Raw genomic sequence first — 23,606 nt, 5'->3', positions numbered from 1 at the left:
TCTGAAGGTCAGCCCAAGCCCTCTTGGGGTTCACAAAATCAAAATAATTTGCCAGCTTCTTTTGAAAAATAATGCAATATAATCCCATCAAGCAATTGTGAGAAGAAGTAGCAACAGTGAATGTGTCAATTCTAATTTTTAATATGGTAAATATCAGTAAAGCTATTTTAGTGTCCTCTGTAATTTTTAAAAGTGGGAAAGGGTCTTGAGAGAAAAAAGTGAAACCTGATGTAGTGGAGGGGCAACCTTGGCCAAAAGCATGTATTGCATAGATAGTATTCCTACAAACATCATTCTACCTCTCCATCCTTTCAAAGGCATTGCCCAAGTCACAAAGCTGGATTTGCAAGTGGCTTTGACCAAAAGAAATCAATACAAGTAGTCTTTGGTTAATGACAGTAATTGGAACTGGGAACTCTGTTGTTTAGCAGAGTGGTTATAAAATGTGGTATTGTATGACTAGGCTGACTTCTAACAGTTCTGGCAATTCCAATTGTGGTTGTTAGGTGAATCTAACACAGTCATTAGGTGCAACATCACATGACCACCACCTACAACTTCCTGCAAGCTTTTCCCTTGACTTCACTTGTGGGAAGCCTGAAAGGAAGGTTGCAAATGGTGATCATGTGACTATGGAACACTGCAACCATCATAATTGTGAGCCAGATGCTAAGTGTCTGAATTACAATCATGTGTCTGGAAAAGCTGGGACAACCACAATTTTGGAAGACCAGTTGTAAGTCTCTTTGTTCAGTGCCATTGTAACTTTGAACGTTCACTCAGCAAATGGTTATTAAATAAGGACTAGCTGTCTTCACATTTTAGTGCTCTTTATAGTTTTCTTTTAGCCCTTTTTAGTCTTAAGGACTCTTGTTACCTAGATAATTATATCTAAAACTACAATTACAAAGTTAGTTCAGTAAATAAAGCTGCAAGAGTAAGCCAGATTTTGGAATACTTTTTTTGACACTGAAGGCAAGGGAAAATGAACGAGAAAGAAACACAAATCTGAATCTAAATATTATGATAAGCCATAGTTAAACAAAACAGAGGTCATAAGCCATCAAAAAGGCACAGTTTCTACTTGTGTTTTCTGGTACAAGAGAAGCAAAATAAAATAAAATCTTTATTTGGATCAATGATCAGTTTAGCATTACACAATCAACTCAACAATTTGCTTAAAACAAAATAGTCACTAAAATAACACGAAATTAAAATAAGAAGAGAAGCACATTTTGTTGCCAATGATGGTTTCAAAATGACAGATAAAAATCATGATCAGGCTTACTGTTTATGTGAAGGCTAATATTTTTAGCTTTTTATTAAAATATATTTTAACAAAATATATTTTAACATATCAATACATTAAAATGCAGCCATTTTGGTAAAGATTAAATTCATTTATCAATTAATTCTGCAAAAAGCATTGAAATTCAGCCCCTTGAAGCCTAAGAGAATTCACTGTAATGTTTAATGTGAAAGAAAAGAAAAATATTAAAAATGTGGGCAGTAATACTAACTGAATTCAGTTAATTTAGTTTTCAAATTAATTTCTTCCCTTTGATTGTAACAATTTACCTCTGGTGCTTCCTACAGTTATGAGACCAAGACTTAGTTTGAACCCCTCTTTTAACTGGTGAGAATTATATTAGAAGATGTTCAGATATGAGACATGTAATCTGTCCTTAACTAAATTAATACATTGAAACTGCATTTATATAGTGGAGGATGCACCAGTTGAGAATCATCTCTAGTTTTTAACAGACACATATGCTTTCTTCCCTCTCCTCCTTAGTTTTGCTGTCCCTTATTTGTTATATTTTGATAGATCTGCTCTTTATAGTTATTAAATAAGTCATTAGATATTTATCTGCGTGAAGAATCTTGATAAGCCTGTAGAAAGAACTTAAATATTGAGAGAAATTACAGTTCTTGCATGGTCTTGGTATAGCTATGTGTCAAAATACCTGGCTTCATTAAAATACCACATGTGGATAGATGCACATAGTCATTCTAATAGCCTTCTCTTGTACAATTTGCCAAAATGAAAAATTCCAAATTATGAATAATTGTTAATTGGGATGTGCAAAACGCCCATCCCCGACCTGCTTTGACCGGGGAAAATTGAGGGAGGAAAGAGGTGGGAGTTGGGAAAAACTCAGGGAAGATGCATCCAGAGATCAAGAACAATTTTTCCACAAAAGAAAAAGGCTGTTGTCTATCCAGTCGGTAGGTTTTTGGTCTGCTTAAGTTCTTTACCACAGGGAAGTTAGAGCAGAGGCCACTGTGGGTTAATAATAATAGGCAATTCTCTGTATGTTGGTGTACTTTCTTGCTGTACAGGCAATGCTTAGTATGCAGCATGTGCATTAGAGGCTGTGTGAACAGAGGTTTCAGGATACCAATTGCAACAACTGAGATTTTGCAGGATGACATGTTGAAATGCAAAACTGGGGGGCTACTTTGGTGCAACTGCTAGCTTTCCTTCAATTAATGGAGTGCCAATTATTGTGTGTGTGTGTGTTTAAATTGTTGCAGGAAGGGCAGGTTCATAATACAAAAGGTGTGTACTCATGCGCCTCAGGAAGAAGCCTCTGCCAGGGCATAGTCAGAGAGGTTTGTTTGTTTGTTTGCTGTTGTTGTGATCATTGGCAGTGATGAAGTGAACTCGATTGATGATTGCTGTTGACTCTAGATTCAAGTCAGGTCTATCCTGAAAGAAATGTGCATTGCACTCATTTTGAAATCATATTTGAATCTTCTGAAATCTACAGCCAGAGGGAAATAGGGTAGCAAGATAAAAGGGCAAAGCAGTAAAAAGTGGAGTTATAAAAATGATAAATAAAAATGGAAAACAGCAAGTTGCTCATCTATCATTCTATTTTCCTTGTTATTTATTCCATATGAATTAATTTTATTTTCTTGGTGGGACATCACCACATATATGTGACTGGTTCTGAGCTCAGCACTCTCCCACTTTCCCAATTCAGTGTTTTTATGACAGTTGATTGTAAACTATATGGAAGTTAATTTAGTTGTTGCTTGTTTCTAGCTGTGGCTGCTTTATTGCAGAAAACACAATTTAAATGTCTTCCATGGTTTCCTATGGGGGATTTTTAAAAATGTTTTCAATGTTTATTCATCTTTTGGCAGATTAGGTAAAAGGCAGAATTAACTATAGACAATCATTTCACCTTCTGCTGTGATCCCAGGGCAAAAATGGAGGAAACAGTTTACAGTATTTGGAATTCCTGTTGTTGCCTGTGAAACACCGTAGGCACTTTATGTGTTTGTTTTGCTGGCACGCAACAAGTTCGAAACAAAACACTTTGTGCACACAACTAATTGTTAGTTTGCCGTTCCTTCCAGACTTACTAAAAATAAAGCAAAAAGGGATTGCAATGAACAGTCATTTTCCTTCAAGTTTGGAGCTATTTTCCACTTGTTTCTGGCATCATAGCCATTTCCAGATATTATGGACTACAGTTCTTGTAAAGACTGACAAGGGTTGACCAGACAGAAGAAAGATATTAGATTGGCTGTAGCATATGGAAGCTGAACCACACTAAAGAGAGAAGATTGTCCATCCAGGCAAAGGCACGATGGCATTTTCAAAGGGCTGCTTTCACCTTACATCTGAACCTCCATCTCAAGCCCTTTCCCTGTAGCTTTGAGTTGCTATTACTGCCAAGGTGTTTATGCCATTTCTTTTTTATAATTCAGCGCCACGTATTTCTCAAACATTAGTTTCTCCATTCATATGTATCATCATTTTTAATAAATATTCTTTTGAGCCATGCTTTTGCTTTTAAGCACCTTTTCAGCACAGATTGGACTGTTTGCATTTGGCCCCCCAGATCTTCCATCCAACTGTCTAAATTATTTTAACTGACATAGTTTCTAATTTACTCTCTCCAGTTGAGAGAGCTTCCTGTAGCTTGTCTATTTCAGCATTTAATTGCTCCATACTTCCACAAATTAGATTCTGTACTGATCCATTTTGCTCTACTGGTGAAGCAAAGATCTCTTCAGCATAGCCTAGGTAATATGGGACTTGTGATGTAGCTGAAAAGACCATCCTCCCCGCCCCCGAAACTTTGGGGTTTCATTTGCTTTGTACTAAGGGAAAAAGCAGACCAATATTTTTCTGTGGTGGCAGCCAAATCAGTTACTAGTATTGCTTCATTGTCTGTTATGATCCTTTTTCCCTTGAGATGAAACAAGGAAAGAAAATCCAGAGATCTGATGGAAAAGTTTAAACATGGATGTGTTATTTAATTTAAATGCATTAAAAAGAAGTCCTTCCATTAACGCTCTTAATACTGTATATTGAAAATTTTCTCCAGTTCAGACATTGCCACGATCATGCTTATTCCATAAATTTGAACAGAATTTAAATCAGCAAGAAATATTTGCCTCCTCTTCAAATTATTTTAAAGCCTAAATGGGGCCTGAATTTGTAACTAAAAGTTTTCTATTGGAACTCTAAGTCCCAGGATTCTTTGCCAGCAGTGCACCAAAAGGAATCCTTTTCCTTATATAGTCAGAGCATTTGAGAAAATTGCCATTTTGTGATTCATTCTTCAGTTGAATTAACGATATGCCTATTGAACAGTCTGATTCATTTTGATTTGATAATCTATGGTTTGAAATATGTTTGAATATTAATAGCTCAAGTTGGTAGTTAGGCTGTTGGTTTGAGCTCCGAGCTTGGCAGTTTGGTTGCAAACGTTTCGTTACCATTTAAGGCAATATTGTCAGTGCATTTTGAATTGTGGTCGTCAAGCAACAAAATTATAACCCATCGGCTCACAAGAAATTGTTGCCACCATCTCAGTAACAACAGCCAGCCACTCAAACTATCAAACAGGCCGAAACCAGACCATGACTCAAAAGCATCCAGATAAACAACTCTAATCCTAATCTGCATTACACAGATGGTACTTAACTATAGCTCGGCAATAACAACCAGCCAATCAAACAGTCTGAAATCAGACCATGACTCAGCAATATCTGAACAAACAATATTCATACTAATTTGCATCTCATAAAAAAGGTATTTAAAGACCTGTGTTCTGACAAAGGAGCACGATTCAAAATACACTGATGATGTCTCCTTGAATGGTGATGAAACGTTGCAACAAAATTGTCAAGCATGGAGCTCAAACCAACAGCCCCTAATCTATGGTTTATCAGATTGAGAATGTATTCTTCTTACCCTTCCTTCTTTATGTATGCTCAACTTTAACAAAGATATAATATTTTGTATCATAGTTTCCTGTGATGTTCAGAACTATAGTTTTGTTGTTGTTAGTTGCAAAGTCGTGTCCGACCCATCGTGATCCGATGGACAACATACCTCCAGGCCTTCCTGACCTCTACCATCCTCTGGAGTCCATTTAAGCTCACGCCTACTGCTTCAGTAACTCCATCCAGCCATCTCGCTCTCTGTCGTAAATTAAAATTATATATATATATATATATATATATATATATATATATATATATATATATATATATATATATATATATAGGTCTTTGGTTGTTGTTTCTCCTGTGTAAAATTGGAAGTGTCTTGGCGACGTTTCGACGAAGTCTCATTCGTCATCTTCAGGCTTCAGCTTCGTGCTTCTGGGAGCAATGTGTGATCACAGCTGTTTCTTCCCGAAAAGGAAGAAACAGCTGCGATCACACATTGCTCCCAGTAGCACGAAGCTGAAGCTTGAAGATGGCGAATGAGGCTTCGTCAAACGCTGCCAAGACACTTCCAATTTTACACGGAGAAAACCCAACAACCAAAGACCTATATACAAACACCGTGAAAACCTCAGAAAACAAATATATATATATATATATATATATATATATATATATATATATATATATATATATATATATATATATATATATATATATATATATATATATATATAATAAATAATAATTTCGTAAACTATAGTTTAGCCACTGCTTAATAACCAAGGCCAAGATATGAGTCTGGTTTATAGTCTGTTTCAGAGGGAATTATTGCAGGTAGGAGAGAGGAGAGGAAGGGACAAATCTATGTCTGTACAACCTGATCCATGTTCTATCACCCATAATTTGTTGTAATGAGATTGTTATGAGTAACCAGGCCACTGCTCTGTATGTAATTTTTGTTCATGTGCTTAATCATAGTTATCTAAAATAATAGAATAGAATAGAATAGAATAGAATAGAATAGAATAGAATAGAATAGAATAATTCTTTATTGGCCAAGTGCGATTGGACACATAAGGAATTTGTCTTGGTGCATACACTCTCATACATAAAAGAAAAGATACATTCGTCAAGAATCATAAGTACAACACTTAATGATAGTTATAGGGAACAAATAAGCAATCAAATCATATTAGGAAACAGTCAATATAAATCGTAAGGATACCAGCAACAAGGTTACAGTCATACAGTCATAAGTGGGAGGAGATGGGTGATAGGAATGATGAGAAGATTAACAGTAATGCAGACTTAATAACTAGTTTGACAGTGTTGAGGGAATTATCTCTGTAATATTTATTTATTTGGGAATAATACCAATAACATAAAGAGCCAGATTGGTGTAGTGGTTAAGACAGGAGGCTAGAAACTGAGAGACCATGAGTTGTAGTCCCAAAGCCAGTTTGGTGACCTAGGGGCAGTCACTTTCATTCAGCCCTAGAAAGGGGGCACATTGGAAAAATCTTGCCAGAAAACTGCAGACATATGAAATAATGTTATATATGGTCCTCTACACTCACTGAAAAATGGAGGTCTTTATTTAATGAGGTAAGAGAAGTTATAGGAGTTATAGCTGAAAAATAATTTAAGGAAAATATAATATTATCCAATACATTCTCAATCTGATAAACCATCGATTTATCAAGCCGAAATGAATCAGACCTTTTAATAGGCATATATCTGCTTCCAGCATTTGTCTAATTGCCTTGAAGGTTTGTATCATAATGTAAATGAATGCATGCAAAGCATGTATACTTTTCTGTGGTTTTCTTCACCTTCTCTAAATAACCCTGTATAATTATAAAAATGATAATCCTGACTGATAAGTCAAAAAAGGAGAAAAACCCCACTTACAATTTGTTAAGTGTTATCTAAATAAAAATGCAATAAATCCTTCATTTAACAGATTGAATGTCTGTTCAATCTGAGATTTCTTCAAGCCTAGAAAAACATTCATACGTGAGATTATTGTTTTAAATAGTACTCTATGGCATTAATCTATATACTGCTGCAACCCTATTTTCTATAACCTTTATCTGGGTGAAACGGTGCATTATAGGGCAACAATTTTTGAAAAAAGGTACCTGAAATGGGCTAATTTACGGAATGCATCCAAAATCTGGGACCCATGATTACCAAGAGAATGAAATTTGGGAAAGAAGTGGCTTTGACTCAGTGAGGTACTGGTTGTCTAGTAACAAATTAGTAATAATAGTAAATGTCCATATAGCACATAGATAAGTGAAAGCGGAAAAAACAAAAGATGTGCAGATGTTATCTGCTGAAGAGTTTCTGGCTTAAGACGACATATACCTTCCTTCATCTTCCTCTAACAACTGCGTACATTTGCTTCATTTGCTTCCTCCTCCATATGGTTTTGTGTTAGTCATTTAACTCAAATCCTTCAAGACCATATCCATGTTACAAAGCAGTTTTTTCCTCCTAGCCATTTGCCAGCATTTTAATTTTGACAGCTTTCCAAACTGCAGAAAAATTGATTGAATTGAAGTTACAGCTTCTGAGTATATTGCTCTCTGGTTCAGGGGTCTCCAACCTTGGCAACTTTAAGACTTGTGGACTTCAACTCCCAGGATTCCTCAGCCAGCTTTGCTTCTGGGAGTTGAAGTCCACAAGTCTTAAAGTTGCCAACGTTGGAGACCCCTGCTCTGGTTTATCACATATGTTCTCAAATACAGGTGGTCCTTGGATTATGGCAGCAGTTGAAACTGAAGTTTCCATCACGAAGGGATGCAGTAATAAAGTGGGACATTATGTGATTCGTGATGGCAATTTGACAGTCCAGATTGCTAAACCGGAAGAGGCAGGAGTCCCAGGCAAGGAAGCTGGGGTGGGAGGGGGGCTGAAGGGTGGCCACAGGCAAGAATGCTGGACTGTGTGGGCACATACACAAGTGTAGGCAATGCTGCAGGCAGGTGCTTCAGAGCATAGGTGGGTGCCATGAGTGTGGGGGGGGGAGGGTTGTGGTGGTGGAATGGAACATACCAGGTGAAAAAGTAGCAGAAGTGGGAGCAACTTAGTTTATGGGAAACTGCAGAAAAATTGTGGTCATGTGAGCTGGAACATTGTAATCGCAAGTTAGGGACTGACTATGGAGACACTGCAACTTTAATAAAGCTCCCCTGATTTGCGATCTTATTCAGGGGGAGTCCGCGGACCTTATGGGCATTACGGAGACCTGGTTGGGTCCAGAGGGGGGGTCCCCTTGTTGAGCTGTGCCCTCCAGTTTTCTGAGCATTTCATCAGCCGAGGGCCCAAGGTAGGGGTGGGGGGGGTGGCGGTTGTCATTAAGGAAGATCTAGAGCCGAGGGAGGCCACTGTTCCTCAGATTGCCGGCTGTGAATCCCTCTATGTGAGGTGGGGCCATAGGAATCAGTTGGGCTTGTTGATCGCGTACCTGGCTCCTTGCTGCGTGACCACAGCCCTGCCCGAACTGTTGGAGGTACTTGCTGCCCAGGCCGCCCAGGCTCATAGTCATGGGGGATTTCAACCTACCATCAGCTGGCTTGTTATCGACTACAGCTCGGGAGTTCCAGGCTTCCATGACGGCCTTGGACCTGATTCGGGTAAATGATGGCCCTATGCACATGGGGGGAGGCACGCTGGACCTGATTTATATCTCTGGACAGTGGTTAAATGATCTGGAACTAGATGATTTAGTAACAGAACCGATGTCATGGTCCGATCATTTTCTCCTTCGCCTAGACTTCCGAACCGCCATCCACCATCGCAGGGAGACGGAACCTATACGGTGGTTCCGTCCCAGGTGCCTGATGGATCCTGAGAGGTTCCTGATGGAGCTTGGGCCATTCCCTGAGGATCTGGCCCACGGCACGACTGAGGAACTAGTTGCGGCCTGGGAGCAGGCTGGGGCCTTGGACCGTGTCATGCCTTTGCGGCCTCTGACCCAGCGCAGATCTCGTCTGGCCCCTTGGTTCTCCGAGGGGCTGAGGGAGATGAAACGCCGGAGAAGACGTCTAGAGAGCACTTGGAGGTCCAGTCGTTCCGAAGCTATTCTAGGACCTACCTAGTGGCAATGAGGGAGGCGAGGCGCTCGTACGCCTCCACCCTCATTGCGTCGGCAGATAACCGCCCGGCCGCCCTGTTTCGGGTGACCCGCTCCCTCCTTCATCAGGAGGTGCGGGATGACCCGTTGCAGGGACGTGCCGAGGAGTTTAGTGGTTATCTATACGATAAAATTGCTCAGCTCCGGGATGGTCTGGACCGAAATTGGGATGATCCAAGCGAGGGAGAAGAGGCACGTCTTGTTGAGTCTGTTTGGGATGAGTTTGACCCTGTGGCTCCCGAGGACGTGGACAGGTTGTTGGGGAGGTTTCACGCCACTACATGTTTACTGGACCCGTGTCCTTCCTGGCTGGTACTGGTACTGGCCACTCAGGAGGTGACACGAGGCTGGCTCCAGGGGATTATCAACGCTTCTTTGTTGGAAGGGGTTTTCCCTGCCGCCTTGAAAGAGGCGGTGGTGAGACCCCTCCTCAAGAAGCCCTCCCTGGACCCAGCTATTTTGGGTAATTATCATCCAGTCTCCAACCTTCGCTTTGTTGCGAAGGTTGTAGAGAGTGCTGTGGTGCGACAGCTACCCCAATACCTGGATGAAGCCGTCTATCTAGACCCATTCCAGTCCGGCTTCCGACCCGGATACAGCACGGACACAGCTTTGGTCGCATTGGTGGATGATCTCTGGAGGGCCAGGGCCAGGGGTTATACCTCTGCCCTGGTCCTATTAGACCTCTCAGCGGCTTTTGATACCATCGACCATGGTATCTTGCTGCGCCGGTTGGGGGGATTGGGAGTGGGAGGCACTGTGTATCGGTGGCTCTCCTCCTATCTCTCTGACCGGTCGCAGACGGTGTTGACAGGGGGGCAGAGGTCGGCCGAGGTGCCTCACTTGTGGGGTCCTGCAGGGTCGATTCTCTCGCCTGCTGTTCAACATCTATATGAAGCCGTTGGGTGAGATCATCAGTGGCTTTGGGGTGAGATACCAGCTGTCGCTGATGACACCCAGCTGTACTTTTCACCCCAGGCCACCCCAATGAAGCTGTTGAAGTGCTGTCCCGGTGTGTGGAAGCCGTACGGGTCTGGATGGGGAGAAACAGGCTCAAGCTTAATCCCTCCAAGACGGAGTGGCTGTGGATGCCGGCACCCCGATTCAGTCAGCTGCAGCCGCGGCTGACTGTTGGAGGCGAGTTATTGGCCCCAAAGGATAGGGTGCGCAACTTAGGTGTCCTCCTGGATGAACGGCTGTCGTTTGAAGATCATTTGACGGCCGTCTCCAGGAGGGCCTTCCACCAGGTTCGCCTGGTTCAGCAGTTGCGCCCCTTCCTTGATCGGGATGCCTTGTGCACAGTCACTCATGCGCTCGTTACCTCTCGCTTGGATTATTGTAATGCTCTCTACATGGGGCTCCCCTTGAGGTGCACTCGGAGGCTTCAGTTAGTCCAGAATGCATCTGCGCGGGTGATAGATATAACACCGCTCCTGCGCAGACTGCACTGGCTACCTGTGGCCTTTCGAGTGCACTTTAAGGTTTTGGTCACTACCTTTAAAGCGCTCCATGGCTTAGGGCCTGGGTACTTACGGGACCGCCTGCTGTTACCGCATGCCTCCCACCGACCCGTACGCTCTCACAGAGAGGGACTTCTCAGGGTGCCGTCCGCCAAGCAATGTCGGCTGGCGGCCCCCAGGGGAAGGTCCTTCTCTGTGGGGGCTCCCACACTCTGGAACGAGCTTCCCCCGGGTTTACGCCAAATACCTGACCTTCGGACCTTCCGCCGCGAACTGAAGACACATCTTTTCATTCGCGCAGGGCTGGCTTAAATTTTATTGATTTTAAATTATCTATTATTAATTTTAATGGGGTTTTAGTTTTATATATTTCAAAGTTTTTTAGGCCAATTATAAAATAAGTTTTTTAATTTGTATTTTAAATTGTATATTGTATTGTTTGTTTTTATTTTTGGCTGTACACCACTCTGAGTCCTTCGGGAGAAGGGCAGTATAAAAAATCGAATAAATAAATAAATAAATTACACACCAGTCATAAATATACACATTCAGTGTGGTCGTAATTTTGAACAATCACTAAACACGTGGTCATAACTTGTACAGCCACCATCTATGTCAAAAATGTATTTCTATTAAGTCTTTTAGTTGCCAGAATGATTCCCCAGTCCATGAGTTAAACAATTAATATATCTGTGGTTGAAAATATTTTACTATATTTCCTTGATAACATACAGTATCTTCAGATAGGTAAATAGAAGTGTTCCTAAGATTAAAAATATCTTCATATTTTCTTTTGATACCTGCAGCTTTTCAGTTTGATAATCTGCTGAATTCAGACAAAAGTGACTGAAGAATCAGTTATTAAAAGAAGCAACATAAATTCTGCCATCTCTGAATTAATTCTATATAAATAGGAGTCAGTACATAATGTCTTTCAGCTCTTTTGGATGAAATGACTTGCTATAATGACTGATGTTAATCTATGCAATCTGTCAGCATTTGCACCAACTAACACTGAGATCATCTCTTCGCTGACAATTTGTCGGAACAAGCCAGTCTTATTGTCATTATACATCTATGACAATATGAGGTCTTTGTATTATTTATGCAGCTATTTAATTTTTCCTCAAAGTTCTGTCTTCTCCAGGGCTACTATTCAAAGCTTTGTCCAAAGTTCACTTGCTTGTTCCATCCCTTTTACAAAATTACCAGAGCTGTTTCCATTGGATCTGAACTTAACTTCATATGGTATTACTTGCAGATCCTTGTTCCATTCCATGTATGTATGTATGTATGTATGTATGTATGTGTGTGTGTGTATATGAGTGTGTGTGTGTGTGTGTGTGTATATGTATGTATGTATATATGTATGTGTATGTATATATCAATGTTCACGAGCATTGATATATATAGATATAGATATAGATATATACATATACATACACACACGCACACATACATATCAATGTTCATGTTAGTGTATGTGTATACCCAAACACTAAAATGAACATTGCTGAACATACTAATGCAATATTATTTCATGAAATGATACTTCCTGAGCTGTTTTCATGCATTTTTTGTCTCCATTACAACTTTCTTACTTTCAGTGTCCACCAGTGGTGGTTGCTACCAGTTTGCCCTGGATCGGGCAAACCGATAGTGGTGGCGGCAGGGGGTTCCACCCACCCGCTAGGACATCTCTGTGCATGCGCAGAAGCATCGTGAGCGCCCATGAGCAAACCGGTAGCAGCCGAAATTGAAACCCATTACTGGTGTCCACAATATGCAGTGATACAAGATACTTAACATTATATTTCGCTTCATGACTATTTGACACTGTTTGTTGCATTGCAGCATGCTTTTCTCCAATATATCCAATGAGGACTATTGATTGAATCTTAACGTTGGCTCTCTTTCTTTACCTTCAGATTCACTGTTTTGTGAAACCATAGTTAAGTATTTCCAGAATCCCCTCCCCCGCCAAAGTATCCCAAACAGCTTATTAAAAGGCTGGGATGCCTGCTAACCATGTCAGACACAGAAGAAAACTTTATGAGCAGAAGTGGCAAACGTTGTTTGGACTGAACTTCCAAAGAACAAACTTTATTCATTGTTGATTATTATCTTGAATTTTTAGAGGAGAATCTGGACTTTGTCTATAACATCTGAAGTCTGCTACAGACTTGAGGCTCATTGAACAGAGGGTTTACTGTATGCAATCTGTCAGCATTTGCACCAACTAACACTGAGATCATCTCTTCGCTGACAATTTGTCGGAACAAGCCAGTCTCATTGTCATTATACATCTATGACAATATGAGGTCTTTGTATTATTTATGCAGCTATTTAATTTTTCCTCAAAGTTCTGTCTTCTCCAGGGCTACTATTCAAAGCTTTGTCCAAAGTTCACTTGCTTGTTCCATCCCTTTTACAAAATTCCCAGAGCTGTTTCCATTGGATCTGAACTTAACTTCATATGGTATTACTTGCAGATCCTTGTTCCATTCCATGTATGTATGTATGTATGTATGTATGTGTGTATATGAGTGTGTATGTGTGTGTGTATATATGTATGTATGTATATGTATATATGTATGTGTATGTATATATCAATGTTCACGAGCATTGATATATATAGATATAGATATAGATATAGATATAGATATAGATATAGATATAGATATAGATATAGATATAGATATAGATATAGATATAGATATAGATATAGATATAGATATAGATATATACATATCAATGTTCATGTTAGTGTATGTATACCCAAACACTAAAATGAACATTGCTGAACATACTAATGCAATATTATTTCATGAAATGATACTACCTGAGCTGTTTTCATGCATTTTTTGTCTCCATTACAACTTTCTTACTTTCAGTGTCCACCAGTGGTGGTTGCTACCAGTTTGCCCTGGATCGGGCAAACCGATAGTGGTGGCGGGGTTCCACCCACCCGCTAGGACATCTCTGTGCATGCGCAGAAGCATCGTGAGCCCATGAGCAAACCGTAGCAGCCGAAATTGAAACCCATTACTGGTGTCCACAATATGCAGTGATACAAGATACTTAACATTATATTTCGCTCATGACTATTTGACACTGTTTGTTGCATTGCAGCATGCTTTTCTCCAATATATCCAATGAGGACTATTGATTGAATCTAACGTTGGCTCTCTTTCTTTACCTTCAGATTCACTGTTTTGTGAAACCATAGTTAAGTATTTCCAGAATCCCCTCCCCCGCCAAAGTATCCCAAACAGCTTATTAAAAGGCTGGGATGCCTGCTAACCATGTCAGACACAGAAGAAAACTTTATGAGCAGAAGTGGCAAACGTTGTTTGGACTGAACTTCCAAAGAACAAACTTTATTCATTGTTGATTATTATCTTGAATTTTTTTAAAAAACTAGCCTTATCTATCTGATTATGCACGCCAATATTATACAGAATTATTAGTGCATGTAGATCCCTTTTGAGTGAATTTAAAAAATAGGCTGTACACTTGAGAAGGATTTAAGTCCCTCAAAAGAACTTAAGGGTATGCAAATAAACCTAGCTGATCAAGTTAAACAGATGCAACTCACACAAACAATGTGAGCCTCTTTTCCTGGCTGTTGCTGTCAAAGAACAAACTTTATTCATTGTTGATTATTATCTTGAATTTTTGTCTCCATTACAACTTTCTTACTTTCAGTGTCCACCAGTGGTGGTTGCTACCAGTTTGCCCTGGATCGGGCAAACCGATAGTGGTGGCGGCAGGGGGTTCCACCCACCCGCTAGGACATCTCTGTGCATGCGCAGAAGCATCGTGAGCGTCCATGAGCAAACCGGTAGCAGCCGAAATTGAAACCCATTACTGGTGTCCACAATATGCAGTGATACAAGATACTTAACATTATATTTCGCTTCATGACTATTTGACACTGTTTGTTGCATTGCAGCATGCTTTTCTCCAATATATCCAATGAGGACTATTGATTGAATCTTAACGTTGGCCCTCTTTCTTTACCTTCAGATTCACTGTTTTGTGAAACCATAGTTAAGTATTTCCAGAATCCCCTCCCCCCGCCAAAGTATCCCAAACAGCTTATTAAAAGGCTGGGATGCCTGCTAACCATGTCAGACACAGAAGAAAACTTTATGAGCAGAAGTGGCAAACGTTGTTTGGACTGAACTTCCAAAGAACAAACTTTATTCATTGTTGATTATTATCTTGAATTTTTTTAGGGAGGAGAATCTGGCGGACTTTGTCTATAACATCTGAAGTCTGCTACAGACTTGAGGCTCATTGAACAGAGGGTTTACTGTATGCTGTTGCTGTGGTTATTATTTGCCCTGAATAAAATATACTAATTCAATTCACACATTCAAATAGTCTTTCCTAAAAGTGCTTGAGACTTCTGCATAGTAAAATAAGTCCAAATATAATATGTCATTCCTGAAGGATATCTTGTTTTTTAAAAAAACTAGTCTTATCTATCTGATTATGCACGCCAATATTATACAGAATTATTAGTGCATGTAGATCCCTTTTGAGTGAATTTAAAAAATAGGCTGTACACTTGAGAAGGATTTAAGTCCCTCAAAAGAACTTAAGGGTATGCAAATAAACCTAGCTGATCAAGTTAAACAGATGCAACTCACACAAACAATGTGAGCCCTCTTTTCCCTGGCTGTTGCTGTCAAAGAACAAGATGAGGTTCTGATGATCTGTAAAAGCAAAAAGGGGATCATGGAATTTAGTGCTCTCATAATAAACTGCTTTGGTTTTGTCTTATGAAAATAGCTTGGTAGGACTGTTCTTACCAAGGCAACATGCATGATGGGATATGTCCTGAGAACCAGTGAGCAAACATCTTTTTTAGTGCATGTAAATTTGAGTCAGCATTCTATTACCAAATAATTACCTCCTATTACACTTTGATAGGATTTTAGCTTAATTAATTACGAGTTGAAAAACTGCTGTCAAAATGTCATCAGATCTAGAGCTGATCAGAGACAAGGTAGGAAGCCTTCATGGAAAACAAAGGTAGGGCATCCATTAAATAAAGTGTAATCATATGTTTTCTTTTGTAACTATAATGAGAGGGGTCTTTTTTTTTCTTTAAGGAATCTCCTTCTGGACGCCGGAAAGCCCTTGCTACCAGCAATATCAACATGAAACAATATGCAAGCCCCATGCCGACACAGACAGATGTCAAGTTAAAGTTCAGGCCTTTGTCTAAGAAAGTTCTCTCAGCCACCCTGCAGTTCTCATTATCGTGTATTTTCCTAAGAGAAGGAAAGGCCACGTAAGTTTTGCAGGACATGTTTCTCCGCTGCTCTTTTATGTTCCAGAGAGCCTTTCTTTTTTTTTCTTTTTTTTTATTCAAAAAGTTTTACAAAAATTTTTTCCCCCCTTTCCCCCCAACCCCTTTCCCTTCACAAACCCCCTCCCCCTCCCCCCCTGGCTTCCCGGAACAAACACAAGGTATAGTTAAAAATAAAACAAACATATGCTAAAAAAATTTTTTCCCAAAACTATTATACCAATTCTCCCTCTCTAGCTCTGACTTCCTCCTTACATAACCAAATCCTTCAAAAAATTAACAATAAACAATAATAAAATATATAAATCAGTAGAACAAATTAATCCTAAAATATTTAAAACCAGCTAAAACGTAAAAATCCAATCCAATTCAGAGAATATCTCCCTTATAGCTTCTATAACCATATAACCATATAATTCTTTCGGGGACACAAATATTTTTGTCTATTAATATTTTAAAAAAACCTTGTTTCAAAAATAATACTATTGTCTCTTGCCATTTTTTTTGGTGCATTAATCTCTGTCTTTCCTTCGTTGCTCCTTTTAAAAAGTCAATCACAATATTTCCTAGTAATTCCTTATGTCCAGAAATCCAAAAATTACTGCCGTATATTCCATCAGTCCAAAAAGAGAACTCTTGGGAAACATTAAGCTTGTGAGTCTTTTCCATTTGAGGGACAATCTCCTGTAGCACAAATTCAGGCAGCTCATCCAAACTATTTAAAGAAAACTTCTTTAGATCACCTTGTTTCTTCACGATCAAATCTTCATATTTATCCACTTTTATTTGTATATCCTCCATTCCATTTTCCGAATAATTGCACTGGTTAATTTGCTCCAAACTCTCATCCAAAACGTCCCCATTTTTATCAATTTGTATTTTGAATAATTAAATACATTCTTTCTGTGTAGTCCTGTATAACGTCCGAACCCATTCTTCTGAAAGAACCTCCATAACAAAATTCCTGCTGAGAATCCCCTTGTAATGTACTTAAACAGCGTAATATAATCCAACAGTCCACAGTCAAACACAATAAGATAAAATCTCCATTCAGTTTCGATTCAACAGCAAAGCTCCCTTTGATGTATCGCTCTGCTTTCAGTTTCTCTAAAACGAAACTGAAGGGGGGGAGGAAGTCAGAAAATCAAAAATACTTGCAAACCAATAATTGCTCCTCACATTCGTTCCGCCTGCTTTTCGTATCCACAAAAAAAATCAATTGCTAGCAGAAGTGGACATCTTCCTCTTTTCCTGCTTTTTCAGGAGCGCAGAGAATACTGGAGGTGGGGGAGGGGTAAATAAGGGGATTCACCGTTCAGGACTTTGTATTACAAAAACAAAGCCCCTAGGGGAATCTACCCAATTCCTCCCCCTTGCTCTGTCTCTCTCTTTCAACCAGAGAGAGAAATGAAGCCGGGATCAGTTGTTAAATCCGGCTTTTACGGTATTCAATGCGGAGTGCCATAAATTGGCACCCAGCGAGAAAGATGGCGCCACCGAGAAGCCCCAGAGAGCCTTTCTTGAGCTTGCCAGCTCTCAGCTCCCTTGAACCACACCACCGAATTTCCCTTGCATGGTTGTTAAAAATCTGTGGAAAATGTGGTTTCAAACAATTCAAAGTGCAAAATGCATGAGAATCACTGTGTAAGTCTAAATAAACATTTTTTAAAAAGATTCCCACAAGGCACTTCTCCAGGGGTGAAATTAAAAAAATTCCCCTACTGGTTCTGTGGGCATGGCTTGTTGGGAGGTCATATGACTGGGTGGGCGTGGCCAACTTGACATCACTCACATCGAGGGGCTCCTCACCGGCCCCTCCCCTCCCAGCCACTCCTTGTCACGAATGGCAGGAAAATGGGGAGGGGAATATTCCTGCCTACCATCCTTCCCTCAGTCTGTGCTGAGATTGAGCAATGGATGACAGGCAGGAAAATCCCCTTCCCCATTTTCCTGCCTTTCACAAAAACAGCTCCATTCCAGCTTCTCCCCCCACCTGTCCCCCTCCCTCCTGGGGACTACCTTAAAAGGGACAGGCTGCAGCAGCTCTGTTGTGAATGGAGGGAGAAATGTTAGCATTTTCTCTGCTGCATTTAACATTGAATTCTGTGGCAGAGAGAATGCTAACTTTTCTCCCTCCATTCACAACGTAGCTGCTGCTCTCTTTATGGTTCCCTCCTGGCCCCCTCCCTCCTGGGAACTACCTTAAAGGGACAGGCTGCAGCACCTTCATTCTGAATGGAGGGAGAAAAGTTAGCATTCTCTTTGCTGCATTTAACATTGAATTCTGTGGAATATCAAGCAGTCGGAAGAGGTGAGCAGCGACCAGCTGGGCATGGGTGGGGCCAAGGATGGGTAATTACTACTGGTTCGGTGAACTGATGCCCATAATCCCTAGTGGTTCGCCCGAACCAGTCGTATTTCACCCCTGCACTTCTCCCTTCCCACCTTCCGGGTTATTTACGGGACCGCCTACTGCCACCTATTGCCTCCCACCGACCCGTACGCTCTCACAGAGAAGGACTCCTTAGGGTGCCGTCCGCCAGGCAGTGCCGACTGGCGACACCCAGAGGAAGGGATTTCTCTGTGGGGGCCCCCACCCTCTGGAACGAGCTTCCCCCAGGACTTCGCCAACTTCCTGACCTTTGAATCTTCCGCTGCGAGCTTAAGACACATCTATTCATTTGTGCGGGGCTGGCCTAGAGTTTAGTTTTAAAGTTAGTTTTAAATGGGGTTTTTGTATTATTTTAACGATAGTTTTAAATTCGGCCTAATGTAATAAGTTTTTTAAATGTTGTTTTAACTTGTATTTATTCTTATGTTTTTATATGGCTGTGAACCGCCCTGAGTCCTTCGGGAGATAGGGCAGTATAAAAATTTGAATAATAAATAAATAATAAAATAAAAATATATGGCTGCATGACTAGTCAAGTCTGCTTTGCATTATCATCTCTGCTGCTACTCTTAGGCCTCCCATAAAAGTGCTCAAAGTGGACCACATTCAACCCCACAGATCCTACAGAGGCTATTGATTGTCATCCTAGTTTTTTGCAGGGCAATGGGTGGAGGGCATGTATTGTAGGAAAGAAATTTCTGCTTTTGTATCACCTCAGGTGTGGCCTTGAATGAACAATTATTTCAGTTTCACCACAGAGTCATAATATGAGGCAACAATATGAACCTAGAGCATTGATAAAAATTAGAAAGATAATACCTATAACACATACTGTAAGAGGAAGCCCTATGTCATTGCTAATTATTTTCATTATAATGTTTTATATAACTTTGCTGCCCCAGCACAGTATCTTTTTGAGGTTCCTGTCATTAGTAAAATTATACCTTTTCTTTTCCCATAAGCCTTCATATTCTTCCTTTCAAGATGCAGCTGTACGTCAAGGATAGAATTAATTTGTTTTCTGAAAAGCACTGAATCAAAATTCAGCAGACAGGAGACCTGTCAAATGGGGAAATAGCCATTAGTTCAGATCTGTCAAGATGCTGTAAATGAAGGGCATCTTGAAGCAACAAATTAATTTGATGTTTTTAGGATGATGATATTATTATTATTATGAGTAATAATGGTTGTTACACTATTTAAATACAATCTGTCAGATAGGTCTGATTGGATTTGGTTCTTCGACTATCAGATCCTCTCCAAGGATCTAGGACACTAAAGATAACATCATAAATTATGTATGTAATAAAACTTTTTATAATTGGCGAGTTGAAATTTTATCCATTCTACTTGTACCCAATTGCTTTTCCAGATATTTTGAATTAACACAATCAACCTCTATGATTTTTTGTATTCGCTCTATTTGTGTCTTTATATAGTATTTCCCTACTTTTTCTGGTTATTTTTATTGGTCCTTCCATCTCCAGCTACTGCAATTTCAATTATTCATACTTGTTTCTTTGTAACTACAATGAAGTAATGACTGCTGTCTTATTATGGCCTAAATGTTTATTATTGTTATGCTTACTCACACAGTCAGCCAGATGTTTAGACTGCATTTGGCATTTTTATCCACCTATCGAGTCCTTCCTAAAGACCTGGGATAGGCAGATGTTGTTGTTTAATGATGTTAAAGCTATCTATTATTATATACACAAAAATGTGAAATCACAACTGCCAGTTCTTCAGCCTGTGCTGGCTTTCATACGCATGAAGTTCTTCCTAGGAACCTAGCATGTTGTAATGTGTCAGCGTAATATATCTGCAGATCCAACCATTATAATAATATTATTATTATTACTATTATTACTATTATTATTATTATTAGAGATGAAGATATGCAGAGCCTGGCGAGTCTGATGAGTATGAAGCAAGCAGATATTGGAAATTTAGATGACTTTGAAGAAGATAATGAAGATGATGAAGAAAATAGAGTAAACCAGGAAGAAAAGGCTGCAAAAATTACAGGTTTGTTTCTTCCCCGAATATGTATGCCTTTGCTTATAAACTTAATTTGAAAGTTGTTATTCTTTTTGATCATTTTTCTTTTGAAAATAATGTAGGTTTGTACTTTTTGCATTAGGAACAAACAATTTAATCTAAAACATGGATTGGTGTCCTTGTGTGAAGTAAAGGAGGATTCATGCTTGTTTTGGCTAACTTCAGAAGAGCCAAAAATACTACATTCAGATAGTCTTTATTTCTGTCATTGTTTCTCTTTCTTTTGACTCTGTGGACTAAAGCAAAATTACTCATGGTTTGAAGGAATAAGGTTTCTGTATATTTATTTTAGTGTGTACTAAAGTCTTGCAATTTTGAAATATGGAGTTGTATGGGAGATTTTACAGGTTTTCAGGCCATTAGCCTTCCATAATCCCCCTAGCTTCTACAGTTCACCAATTTAGGAAGAACTAAGCTATCTGCATAGTAAATCTAAATTCAAGCTAATATTTTAAGTTCTTGAGCTGAATCAAAGAGTTATAATAGTTTGCCATATCTTGAGAGCATAGCTGGATAACTTGGTTCCGCATAAGGAAGCAAACAGGTGGAAAATCTATCCCATCCAGCAGTGTTAATGTGAAGTAATAAAAAGGAGGATAAGCCTGACAGCACAAGATAGCTGACAACTTTATATGAGAACAGATTTGTATGTTTGTATGTGCAAGACAGAGAGAGAGAGAGGGAGAGAGAGAGAGAGAGAGAGAGAGAGAGAGACTGACTTCAACCTACAGAAGGCACAGCAATATTTTTCACCTCAAGAGAATACAGAGCTCAGTTCCGGGAAAGGTATTCATGAAAGAGAGGAAAAGAAATAAAATTTAAGTTTGATGAAGGAGTCACAGTCCATGTCTCTTCTTGGAAATTTCCAGCAGCCTTGGTGGAATAACACACACTCTGAATTGGATCTAGATCACATACTGGAATACTACCATTTTAAAATGAGAATCGGAGTAGTCTCTAATTACTACTAAGCTGTACCATAATTTAACATGTAATCCAGTAACAGTATTTGTAATTGGAGTAACATCGATGTTCTACTTTCTTTGATGTTCCACCTATCACAGTAGTCACCAACTGGTGGTCCATGGACCACTGGCGGTCCGTGAGAAAATTTTGGTGGTCCGCAGAAAAAATATTTGCATTTTTTATATTGCACTAAATCTACAGCCCCTGGGATAGATATGTGCAATGAACATTTGTATTGCTGCAGAGAGTCTCCCCCTTCGAGGTCTTTTTGTGTGGGTCTGAGAGGATCAGAAATTCCGACTTGGGGTCTGTTTTAGCTTCCTGGCGTGGAGCTTTGGGCGAAGGCTGGAGGGAAGTGCTGCTGGTGGCAAAGAGCCAGTGGGACTGCATCATGGTCTGGAACTGGCTGACCATCTCACCCCGCTGAGCCTCCAGGCGCTGATACCTGGCCTTGCACTCCCACAGGTCTTCCCTCTGCTTGAAAAGCCTATGGTCATAGGCCTGAGTGAGGGGCTTCTGCTGAGCCTCCTTCTCTGCCAGATCCAATTTGAACTGAGCCAGCTGTTTTGCCAACTCTTTCTTGTGGTGGCTGCTTAGCTCCAATAACTGCTTCCTGTTGGGGCCCTAAGGAGCCTGGGCGGGCAGGCAAGGAGAGGCTGGGAGGGGAGGGGCCAGTAGAGGCTGGCGAGGCGCCCTTACCGTGAGTGACATCAAGTTGGACATCGAGTTGGCCACAGCCACCCAGTCGGTCATTAGGCAGATCATAGTGATCTGTGGGATTTCAAATTATGAATTTAGTGGTCCCTGAGGTCCGAAAGATTGGGGACCCTGACCTATTAAGTATTATATTGTAATCTTGAAAAAAATATATATTTCTACAGTATTATATGTTCCAGTCCTGGGAATATACAGTATGTATGTCAGGATGTGATAATAGAAAAGTTTTGTGTTTTTTTAAAAAAAAGAAAAAGTAGATAGTGAAAGTTTTGTCTATATCAGTAGATTACTTTTGTCTGTCATTACAGTTTTAGTAAATCAAGTTGAATGGAAAAAATGCTTATATCATCAAAAGCAATGCTTTCTTTAATATTGTTTTAATATAAGCATGTTTTTATAATTTTATCACAAACTCCCTGATAAATGAGATGATCTTGATTAAATTTCTTGTTTGTTCCACAAAGAATTGATGCAATTCTATTATGTCTCCTTGAATTTCAAGTTCTTAGCATTTCTCCATCTTGCAGTTTTCCATGCATGCCTTCTTTCATTCTTCACCAGAGCCTTTGTCAATCTCAGTCTCTGTCAATCTCTGTTTTCCAAATGACTACCAAATGCTCAACCAAAGAAAAAGATTATGAACATTAAACAAATGCATATAGATTACCTTACCTTTCATCCTTGTCATCTCTCTTGGTGGCAATTATATACAGTATATATATATATGATATTCATGATAACGCAGCTTGGAGAGTCAGCTGTTGAAGTCAATATATGACATCGGTATACTGCGCTATGGGAAAAGAAGATTCCACATATCTTCCATGAAAAACAGTAGCAATTAAACTAAATTGATGTTTCCTCTTCCCCCTTCCTCCAGGCACTTCCTTGATTGCCTGCACATTTGAACAACTTTACTATATAGATCAGATGGAGTGTGTCAAATACACACTACACACTATCAAAATGTCCAGTTTACATTATAGCTCTTACCCCATTGGATCTATTAGCTGTAAGTTGTCCTAAAAAGGTTAGAAGTGCGGGGTATGGGTTAACTAAAATTTAGGAGCCAGCCCTGGTTATTTTTTTGCTCTTCCAGTTCTACATGGCAGAGCAATATGGCTAAGCTTTATTTGGCAACATGAATTGTGTGTCTATACTACCTTAATTAAATTTCAGTATTTTAATTATTATTAGTTAGTTCTTATTTTAGTGCAGAATGTGTACGAGATTATTCTGTTAATTAAAATATATTTCACGTTCACTGAAGTTCCCCATTCTAAAATATGGAAAAACCCTCATGAAAGTACAGAGATATATTGATTATGGTTGTTCAGTCTGGAATGT

General features: G+C 39.7%; 1 protein-coding gene across 4 annotated transcripts in view; it reads left to right on the top strand.

Annotated features, from left to right (window-relative positions):
• Positions 1–23,606, top strand: part of EHBP1 (EH domain binding protein 1) — a 285,605-nt gene that overhangs the window by 99,735 nt on the left and 162,264 nt on the right. For all 4 annotated transcript variants that reach the window (XM_058182647.1, XM_058182659.1, XM_058182653.1 and 1 more), the window contains exons 6-7: positions 15,924–16,105; positions 20,404–20,543. In XM_058182647.1, the coding sequence (XP_058038630.1) occupies positions 15,924–16,105; positions 20,404–20,543 (322 nt within the window). The remainder of the gene's footprint in view (positions 1–15,923; positions 16,106–20,403; positions 20,544–23,606) is intronic.

The sequence above is a fragment of the Ahaetulla prasina genome, chromosome 1 (assembly GCF_028640845.1).
Source record: "Ahaetulla prasina isolate Xishuangbanna chromosome 1, ASM2864084v1, whole genome shotgun sequence".
NCBI lineage: Eukaryota > Metazoa > Chordata > Lepidosauria > Squamata > Colubridae > Ahaetulla > Ahaetulla prasina.
The sequence above is the reverse complement of the archived record's forward strand: the minus strand, read 5'-3'. Positions and strand labels throughout refer to the sequence as shown.